General features: G+C 43.8%; 1 protein-coding gene across 2 annotated transcripts; it reads right to left on the bottom strand.

Moving 5' to 3' along the window:
* Positions 1-1,554: 1,554 nt before the first annotated feature.
* KRR1 (KRR1 small subunit processome component homolog) lies at positions 1,555-6,288 on the bottom strand. Of its 2 annotated transcripts, none has more exons than XM_063155021.1 (10): positions 6,178-6,288; positions 5,601-5,779; positions 4,993-5,127; positions 4,598-4,723; positions 4,420-4,503; positions 3,778-3,834; positions 3,130-3,300; positions 2,884-2,961; positions 2,664-2,757; positions 1,555-2,181 (listed from the first exon to the last, which is right to left on the bottom strand). In XM_063155021.1, the coding sequence occupies exons 1-10, from the start codon at positions 6,269-6,271 to the stop codon at positions 2,039-2,041; spliced, it is 1,161 nt and encodes a 386-aa protein (XP_063011091.1). In that variant the 5' UTR covers positions 6,272-6,288; the 3' UTR covers positions 1,555-2,038. The 2 variants fall into 2 exon arrangements, with proteins under 2 accessions (XP_063011091.1, XP_063011092.1); XM_063155022.1 differs by having other exon boundaries at positions 5,601-5,776.
* Between the last annotated feature and the right edge of the window lie 3,862 nt (positions 6,289-10,150).

The following is a 10,150-nucleotide window of genomic DNA, read 5'->3' as shown; positions in this document are numbered from 1 at the left end:
GCTGCCTTCAGCTCGGTACGTCCTCTACCAACCACAGTCACCCAGCTCCAGCTGAGTCTGGAAGCAGCAGAGCTGCATAAACTCACAGCTGGACCACAGCAATCCCTGTCTACACTTTTAGAAGCTTCTGCACCCTGTCCCTCTGCACACACTGCTGTGGGGGAAGTTCCCCTCTCCCCTTCATTTCTGCAGTACTGTCACCACAATACCTGTCACTGTTTCTGCATGCCTACTCCTGACCCTGACCTTACTACTGACATGGATTTTAACTGAAAACACTGGAACTGGGACCCAACATTTCTCACATTACACTTCCAGATCATTATCTGCTAGTACTCTTATACTAGAATCATTTCAATATCACAACATTCCTTGAATAAATAATTTTTCAAAATGCAAATATGTCTGGGGACAAAATTACAAATTTCATGCTTGATCTATCTTTATATATATACACATCTTTGGTGACTGCTGGAGCCTCCATAGCCAAGATAGCACATTCAGAGACACTCTTGTGTGAAACCCAGGCCTCAAGTTCCATGTACTGCAAAGTCCCAACTAAAAATCAGCTGACAAGGGGCACCTGGGCAGCAGGACGCAATGTGTGGGTACTCCTCCTGCACAGGGCTCCACAGCAGACCTTGCAGGACAGTCTCTGCCCCCCATGTGGGGCAGTGTCCTACTACTGGAAAGAGGAAGGCAGGAAAGAGAACAAGATTAGCTGCTGTGTCCCAGGAGCTTAAAATGAGCTCAGCAGGAGTTCTCTACTGCTTAATTACGGTGTGGTCTCCAGGAGAAGAAACAGAAGCAATGCAGAGCCCTGAAAGTTCAAAATGTTAACAGTTTCATTTAACTATATACTTAAGCAGCTCTTAGGAAATCCTAAGAAAGACCTTCCCTTAAAAACCTGTGGGCATAGGGGGAATAAATGCCCAAACTTTACAATGTGGCATCTATCAAACAAAAACAAACTTTACAATGTGGCATCTATCAAACAAAAAAAAAAGGGATGTGTTTTCACCTACTAGTTTCAAATAAAAGGTCACTAAAAGGCATAGAGCTGCATCCTTCTAGAACCATTTCCACTGCACGTGCAGTGATCAAAATTCCAAACCCTAGCAAAGGCACTCAGAATCATAACATTAGTGTTGCTCTATCTCCCCCTCAATACATTTGTTTCTTTAATCCCAGACCTATGAAATAAACAACATATGCTCTGCTGGTGCACTTTATTTCATCACATTTCACAGTTTCGGGAAATTGAAAAACCTCTAAACTTCCTTTAAAATAGGGCAAGTGCCAAAAAAAAAAAAAAAAGGAACACAATTTTTAAAGATATTCTTGCAAGAAGGAACTAAACTAAGAATATATTTAAAGGTAAATAACACAACTTTTTGCTTTCCCTGCAGCACAATCTCTGTGTAAAGACACTTGCTTTGTACCATATTCTGTGTAAAAACCCATCACGATAATGCTAATAAATGACAGTTTATCAGTGGTTTCCTGGACAACACAATGAAGGTTGTGCAGTAGATTAACTATGGTTTCAGAACATTGTATTAAAATAGTTTATTGACATTGAGACAAGACACACACAAAAAAAAATCAGCTTTTACAAAAATAAAAGCATTATATAGTAATAAATCTTGCCTGCTTAGCAAAAGTTATCACCACAACTTGAGGCTGCATATTGTCTGGTAGTCTTTTACAGAATTACCTTGAGCTTTAACCTTCCCAGAGTTATCTGGCCCAAATGTTTAACACTCCACTTTAAACTCCTCCTTTAGACAGATGGATATTATCCAAATACATTCTCTTACTACATCAAACAACACAGTAGCACAGATTTTCTTCACCAATCTCGCCAAGCTTGTACAGCTATTGTAGGTCCTCTAATTAAACTGTACTTTGGAAAAGAGAATGATCATTTACTTAGTCTTTTCTTGTCCACATCATACTGACAGCAAAAAATCTCCCATCTTCAGAGTGTAAAAATGTTCATTATCAGAGGTGACAAGTAAACATCTTGGGTGGTGAATTACTTCTTCTTCTTTTTTTTCTTTTCATCTGCTGCCATTTTTAACTTTACTTCTTCCTCAGGAAGTGCTCCTAATTTCTTCTTCTTCGCATTCTTTACCTTTTCTTTGATTGCTTCAATATCAATCTTTTTCTCAGTGGAGGCTACACAGTAAGAAATACAAAGATTGTTGTTTCTCCAGTTAAAAAAATAAAACATTTGAGAACATAAGCTCTTACTCTGCACATAGTGTGGTTTTACTATAACCTTTAGAAAAAGTTAGAACTATTAGAAAAGGTTAGAACTATTTACTCTATCTTGTACCAAAGTTGTGATGTAAGTTTTTCAACTAAGTATCGCTTTCTGTTTACTTGAATGTAAAAGTTATGGCAGCATCACTGTAAAACTGAAAGGCAAAAATTGATGAAGCTCAAACAACCAATTGAGACTGACTCTTCAATGGAGAATTTTATAGGTATAAAATTATTGGCTAGACGATCTTTCTAGTGTCCCTGGCAATCTCTGGGCATGGATCTTAACACCAGGACTTTTTGGACGATCTCTCTTTTTCCTAGGCTGTATTTGCAAAATCACTCAGCTTAGAAATTGACAACAGAAGATTTTACAACAGGAAAAAAATGGTTACCTTTCTTTGTTTTCACAGCTGGCTTTTCCTTTGGTGGGATAAAAGCTTTATTTCTTTCTTCTTGTCTTCTCTTGACTGCATCTGCTTGCTTTGCCTGAAGTTGCCAATAAAAAAGTCAAGCAGCAACAGAGGAGGGCAAAAAAGGACAAAAAAAAAAAATCAGATTCCAAGTCAGCAATCAAACGCTTTTTAACTGGACCCTGGATTGATACAACTTTACCTTTATCTCTTCCATTTGCTTGCGTTTCTTCTGTCTTTCTTTCAAGAAGTATTCACCACTTGCCAATTCTTTATCAATCTGTGTAAGACAAGCAGCAAGAAGCCTTAATTAATTAGGCATTATAAGCCAGACCTGTAGTATCAGGAAATCAGAACGTGACAGAAAAGGCCTCCCCACCTCTTTTTACAAAGAACACAATTTCAGGTGTGCTATATTCCTGCATAACCAAATAAAGATTCAACTGACCTGGCTTTCTGGCTGTGGAGGTGGGAACGGTGTGTACTCCTTCTTAGTATTTTTCTTCTTGGGCTCCTTGCGTTTTTTCAAGTTCTTCCGCTTGAATTTAGGCAAAAATCTTTCCCAACTTTGTGTCCTCAGTTCAGGATCTTTTGCTAATTCCCTTTTGATCATCAAAGTCTTCAGTAGTTTCAGAACATCACAAAGAAGTTATTAAAAAAAGAGTATTACAATAGAAGCCAAGAGATCCAAAATAGAAGTTTACTAGACTTTCTTAGAGGGAATATACTACATTCAAACCTTGCACATCTCACTTCAGTAAGAGCAGAAGGGCTTAATTATGAACAGAACCAGAAAGATGTCTCAAAACAGGGACAGAATGCACAGGAGAAGGTGCTTTAGTTTAAATGAGCAAGTATCAAGCCAACAATCAAAGAGAAAGTTTTCCTTTGATTTTGCAGATACTGCCATTATGGTGTTATGGCAACGTATCCTAGTAAAATAAAGGATATTAAAGTCAGTGGTTTTTATAAAGCAGCACACTACAGAAATTCTCAAAATAGACTACCACACAGAAACATGTAATTTTTTAATATACAACCCTCTGGGAAGAAATCGCATTTTCTTGTAAACAAACATGCAGTGGACCATGCTAACCTTGATGTTATATATGGGATGTATATTCTTCATTGTGTCCAGAACAACTTTTCTAACCTGTATTGAGTACAAAAGAAGAAGAACGGAAAGCTCATCAAGCACTTCATATGCTAATCAATTAAAATATCAGCTATAACATACTGTGCTTCCTCTGCCACCCCAAAGTAGTAACATTTAAAATTACAGAAACATTAAGGATGGAGAAGATCTCCAAGATCATTGATTCCAGTCTTTAAGAAGCTAAAGCACAGGGTTAATTGGAAGGAACAGCACTTCAAAAATGCCAATACTATTGTCATGCTTCTAATAGACTCCAGCAGGCCCCATAAACATTATTTTCATGTTACCATGAATCTTATGGTGTCATGAGGAACTTACTTTTGACAAGCATTCTTCTTCCACATAGTTATTAAAATATATACAGATAATTTTTCTTCCAAGACAGAAAGATCTTAGAGTCTAAACAAAATTCAGCAGCTAAGATGATAATACTGTGGACATTCATGCAAATGTAGCTTACTAACACACAGCTGAAAAGTCAGTGAGATACACAAAATCTGGCAACCTCGGCAGTATCACCCACCCTCGAGCTGGGCACAGAAATTTGTTTGCTACACAAATGGCTCATCTACCTCATCTTACCTCTTTTAGGCCACTAAAGGGTCCAAGAGCTGAAACAGTGTTGCCTTGCACCATGATATAACAGTTTGTTAACAGTTCCAGGGCCTACACCAAAAATGAAAAGAAATTAGTATAATATGAAGACATGACACAAATTTGGGTCTCAGTATTGTGTGGTTACTACGCCTCTAGGAAATACCTTCAGAGTAGATCCTTTTGGCCCAAGAAGCCGTGCTCTTCTTTTTATAAAAGTCTCTCTCTTCCTCACCAGAGAGCCTATCTTAATGATGTCACACGCAACATCATCCTGAAGGATACGAACTGCCTAAAGAGATGCAGGCAATGTCATCTGAATTCAAATGTATTACTCATTGCAATCAAGAGAATAATTCAGTTTATTCTTCTCCCTTTGCTTTCAGATATATTTACTTTAAATATATATTTTCTTTTACTTGACTCCCTTGAAATTCCCACGTTTTTAAAACGTAGTATTTTATGAGTATTATGACTGAATTTAAGTATAATATTGTGATAGGATTTAAGACAAAAGATAGGCATTATGATAGATAAAAATTTTCAGGATTTATTACAGACCTGCTCAAATGGAACACTTCTTGCCAGAAGTTTTATTAAGTCTCTAGCCCTAATGATTGCATACGGATCAAAAGTCTTCTTAGTGGTAGTGACAGTCATGCTTCCCTCAATGAGATCCAGCGCTGCGTTCACATACTGCAGTATTTGAAAAGAAACACCAGATCAATATCATAATTCAGCTTTGGCAGTAAGCAGTTAACTAACAGAAGGTAGATCTATTTTGCAAAATTTCTTGAGTGACTTTTAGCTTAAGAAAATTCACATACACAGAGACAAAACCCAGACTGAATATGTGTCCAAGGCCCAAAGCACCACCTCTCTCATCTCCCTGAATTCAAGCACAGCAAAGCTGTCAGTGCTTGGATGATGAGATATTTGCTGCTACAAATACAGTGCTGACAGCATTTACAAAGAACTGCAAGTCTGGCTACACAGTTCTTCACCGATTTTGATGACAAAAAATGACACTGCCAATTCAAAAGGCAAGCACAGTAGAAATTCATGAACATGGTATTAGAAGAGCAACTTGCACTGTTTTCATTAGCTTAATTACGACCTATATGTCCCAAAAGGTAAAGTGCAGTATCAAAACGGTTAAAAGTTCATACATGTTCCCCCAAGGCTTTCTGGACAAGTGGCCAGCATTCTTTCAAGTATGCTTCTCTATACTTCGGGAACAACGTTGCAAAACTGCTTTCTTCCAGCAGCCCTCTGGGATTATCCTCTCTTGTAAAGGCTGGCTCTTTCCACCCATCTGGCACAGTGAGAAGTTCAGATTCATCAACTGCTATTAAAAAGAAAAAAAACCAAAACTATTGTTATAAGAAGATTGATTTAATACACTGTTGAGTGCGGTTTGCATCTCTTCTGACCTTAGAAAAATTACTGCTTTAAATCCTTTATATATATATATATTAAAAAAAAAAAAAACGAAGAAGAAATCCGCAGCTGAGATATGCGCTGTTGATCTGGTATACACAAGATGATTATTCAAGTATATTACACAGGAACAAGGCACAAAGTGAGGCGAGGAAGCCGAGAGCGGGCACACCACAACACAGCAACGCCGCTGGCGGCCCCAAGCACCACCAGCCGCCTGTGCCCTCCGCAGCGCCCCCGGAGCCCCCCTCAGCCCGCGGCCCTCCCGGCCAGCCGCCAGTCCCGCGTCCCGCATCCCGCCCTCACCTGGCGCCGCTTTCTTCTTGTTCTTGTTCCTGTGCTTTTCTCTGTGCTTCGGGCCGGACTCGGGCCCGGCCTGCTCCTCGGGCACGGCCGCCATGTCCGCGCGCGCCGGAAGGGGCGGGGCCGGGCCGCGCGGAGCTTCCCCCGCGCCCTGTGGGACCGCCCGGCCGGAGCCTGCGCCCCAAACGCGTGCCGAAACACCCCGGTGCTGCGGGGCTCGTAGCTACAGGACACGGGCTCCTGGCGAGACCGGGTTCTTCGGCTGAATAACCTACTGCTCAGCTGATGAATCTGGATAGTAAATAAGGAATTTAAGGTTTTCTGGGGGATGCTCTTCATCCTCTTCCCTGCCCCTTCCTGTACCTGTACCTGAGCGTTTCGTTCAATGAAAGAGCAGGAGTGTGGCTCCTCCGCTGTCTTCTATGAAGACCATGAAAAGCCAGTGGGGTGAAAAACTGGAGGAGACCTTTAAGAGCAAAAGCACTCTGAGGCAGGACAGTGTTGTCTTTGGCAGGTGTTCACTGCATTTGTTCATAAAAACCTGCAATATACGATTTTTAATTACCTAAATGATGAGTAAGAGACTTCTATCACCTGATCTACACCTGAATAAAATACTAATTTAAAAATCAGTTTTGACCCTCCTAAAACCTTTCCTTCGGACCTTCCTTCCTGTTTTTCCTCGCCAGCTCAATGTGCCAGCCCTTTGCTCACCCGCATCTCCCACAACGAACAGGACTTCCCAGTCCTTTCTGTCTGCGAGCCTGACATCGAGCTGATGCAAGCTTTTAGCCATTCGTGTTAATTTTTGTCTGCCAGCATCCTTCAGGCAGGGGCCGGGAGCGGTTCCCGGAGAAGGGAAAGCAGCGGGAAGGGGAGCCCGGGCGCGCCTGGCCGAGGGTGCTGGCGGCGCTTGGGGAGGCTGGTTACCATGCCGGCCCCGCTAGAGGGCGCTGCCCGCCGCGCTGAGCCCAGCGCCCGGACGGAGCTGCCGCCCGGGGTGGGGACAGGACCTGGAGGGATGGAGGCTGTGGGGAATGTGCTCCCCCCTCCGCCCACGCAGCTCTGCCCCGCCCGGCACCGGGCTTGGGATGCCGAATGCCATTGACATGGAAAGGTTCAGTGCCGCTGGACAAGCACAAGGAGGCAGATTTGCCTCTCTCAGCTCTTGGGCCCGGAAGCTTCCTAGGGCTGCTTGCCGGGCTGGCATTCCTCAGCGCTGCAAAGCCTCTGAGCTCAGGACGGGCTCCTGCCCCGCTACAGGCACCCGGTGGATGCGAAGGGAGCGCTGCGGCTCCTGCCTGGGGAGGCGGCGCGGTGGAGCGCATGAAGAGCACGGTGCGCGTCTCTCACCTGAATCCTGCACACGTGTCTTGAAAGCACAGCAAAACAGATTTGGAAAGAGCTTGAAGGATGATAATTAGTTTAGTTCTGCTCTTGTTTAGTGTCTGATGACTCCTGTGGCGCAGCTCACTGAAAAAATCACGGGAGTGGGCTGTGGAAGGGGCATGTCCTCAGCGCTGGCGAGTGGAGTAAGGCTCCTGGTGGGATGAGAGAGTTAGAGGGGCTGCAATCCATAGAAGAGAAATTACAGGCTGCAGCCTCCAGCCTGCCAACGTCCAATTTAGTGTGCTTGCTTGCTTGTGTGTACATCCCACGCCTCTGAGTGGCAGTGACAGCCTACCCATGTGCCCTGTCCTCTCCTGCATCCCAGCCCCTCGGCCAGCTGCTGCTCCAGGGGGGTCACCGAGCCCCCAGCCCCTGTGCTGGAGGAGAAGAGAACGGTGTGTGGGGTAAGGGGCAAGGGACAGTGGCCTTGTGACTTCTTTTTTAACGATGGGCAACCCTCTGTGATCCGGTGCTGCACTGAAATGTCTCTTTGCCTGATCAAGACAGATACACTGAAAATAACAGAAAATAGAGGCAGTAATGCTAACAGACTCGGAAGATGTGATTTGAGAGGGGTCCTCAGGCCCCTCCTGTCTGATTCTTTGAAGGAGACAGTAATTTCTCATCTTTCTCTTACCTCAGTATGTGCAGTCTGGCTGGATCCAAGGAAGCCACTTCTCTAAATTCCTAATAAGATCAGGATGCTCCCACAGACCTTCTCTGCTTTTCCAGCCAGCAGTACGTGTATATAATTTTTACTAATCTCAGCTCAAATGCAATAACCAGCTACTGCTCATTCAGAGGGGTTAGGAAGCTGATGACAGCTAGCTACAGGGACAATGGCTACTGAGGGGACAGGGACTGGCACTGCTGTCCAGGTGACTGGGACAGGGATTCTGCAACCCCACAGGAGCAGGGTCCTCTGCACAGTGGTTTGGAGCTGAGCTCCCAGGCAGGAGGGACAGTGTGAGTGCCCCCGCAGTGGTGGGGCCCAGTTACCACAGGTGGGGATGCAGTGCTGCTGCATGCTGTAAATCACTGCACCACCCCTTCCCCCAGGGTGTGCATGCCCTCCCAGCTCTTCCAGGAACAACACGCCTTCCAAAATCACCTTTCACTGGCAGCACATACCATGTTCAGTGTTCTACCCAATGCAGTGTGGGATGGAGAGACCCAGGTGCACAGGGCTCCTTCAAAGACCTTTGTCTGAGTAGTACAGATCCCTACACCTGCTGGAGCCATTGCTGTGCTTGGGGGGACCTGGCTCAGCTCTGTGTGTGGGTGTGTGTGTCTATGTGCAAGTGGTTTTTTCCTCTTAAAAATAAAGTGAAGGAACGAAGCAGCACAGCCTCCCTTACACACATTTATATGATAGGATAAATAGGCAGAGCACTGCTGTTAGAAGGAAGGTGCCTCTTTATTATGCAGCAAAGTAATTATTTCCCAGTCAGTAGGTAGGACTCCAGCCACTTGGCACTTTCTTACGTGCCATTTTGCAATCCAAAAGAGCGACTTGGGATTTTGTGATAATTCAGGCAATCAGATGAGCTCATGCACATGGCATTCATTTACTAGAAACGCCACACAGATCCCATTCAGCCTTAGCACTCATAAATCCATGTGACACTTTTATCTATTTATAAACTTTTAGCAGCAGGTTATGATTGTTATGCAAGCCATTTTCCAGGGATTAATAAGCAGCTTTTGTTGATGGCAGCAAGAAGGGCCATTAACTGCTCTGGGACAGTCATTAATCTGTAGTAAATGCTAAGCATCTGGATAATTTCTATGTAATTAAATAATCAATACTGCCTTTTGATTCAAATAAGTGGAGAATTGTATTTCAAATTTATCTTGGCTTAGGGTGTTCTTAATTCTTTTAGTTTACAACAAGGCAGGAGGCACATGGACAACCGAGATTTTCTCCTGGTGTAACAGGCTCTTAAAATACCAGGTGTTTTATATAAAACCTTTAAAGTGGTCAAAATAGCATTCAAACTGGCCACCAAAACCAATTCATTGGACTGGATGGAGAAAAAAAAATCACATGTTGTCCTTTTTTGTAATAGATTACTTTCATTATTGGAATAAAATTAGGTGACCTGACCCTGGGAGGTAGCCTGGAAGAATTAAAATAATCAAACAGAAACTTCTCCTGCCCAGCCACCCTCAGAAAAGTCCATTTTATTTAATTTCCCGGCTCACACGACCTCTGTGTCCTCAGGTGGATGAGGCTGTGGTGTCGTTTCTCCATCTCCCTCTCTCTCTTCCTTTATCTGGGCACGGGTGTAAGTCACTTGTCTGGTTTTGTTTTGTTCTTGTCTTTGCTGTGGAATCCATTGATCTGCAGAGGTGCTCACAGATGATGGTATTGGTGTCCACTGCAGTGGGGCTGCTGCCCTCTCCGTGGTGAGCTCAGGAAATGCCCCAGCAGCAGAGTGCATCCTTCCCTTTGAAAGAGAGCAGAGAGGACAGTTCCTGCTGAACCCTCAGGTAACAAGGAGCTGGAAAATGAGAGGACTGTAAGCCACAAATGCATCTTAAAGGGCTGGCTGGAATAGTGAAGCACAGATAATTTGGGGTAGAA

Source organism: Melospiza melodia, chromosome 4 (assembly GCF_035770615.1).
Source record: "Melospiza melodia melodia isolate bMelMel2 chromosome 4, bMelMel2.pri, whole genome shotgun sequence".
NCBI classification, from domain to species: domain Eukaryota; kingdom Metazoa; phylum Chordata; class Aves; order Passeriformes; family Passerellidae; genus Melospiza; species Melospiza melodia.
This window is presented reverse-complemented; position numbering and strand designations above follow the sequence as displayed.

Excerpts from the sequence above, each read along its gene's own strand:
- KRR1 (XM_063155021.1), bottom strand. The coding sequence starts at position 6,271 with ATGGCGGCCGTGCCCGAGGAGCAGGCCGGGCCCGAGTCCGGCCCGAAG. Across the intron at positions 2,962-3,129 it reads CTCCACAGCCAGAAAGCCAG|ATTGATAAAGAATTGGCAAG; the intron begins GTCAGTTGAATC and ends TGTCTTACACAG. Across the intron at positions 2,182-2,663 it reads AGCTGTGAAAACAAAGAAAG|CCTCCACTGAGAAAAAGATT; the intron begins GTAACCATTTTT and ends CTTACTGTGTAG.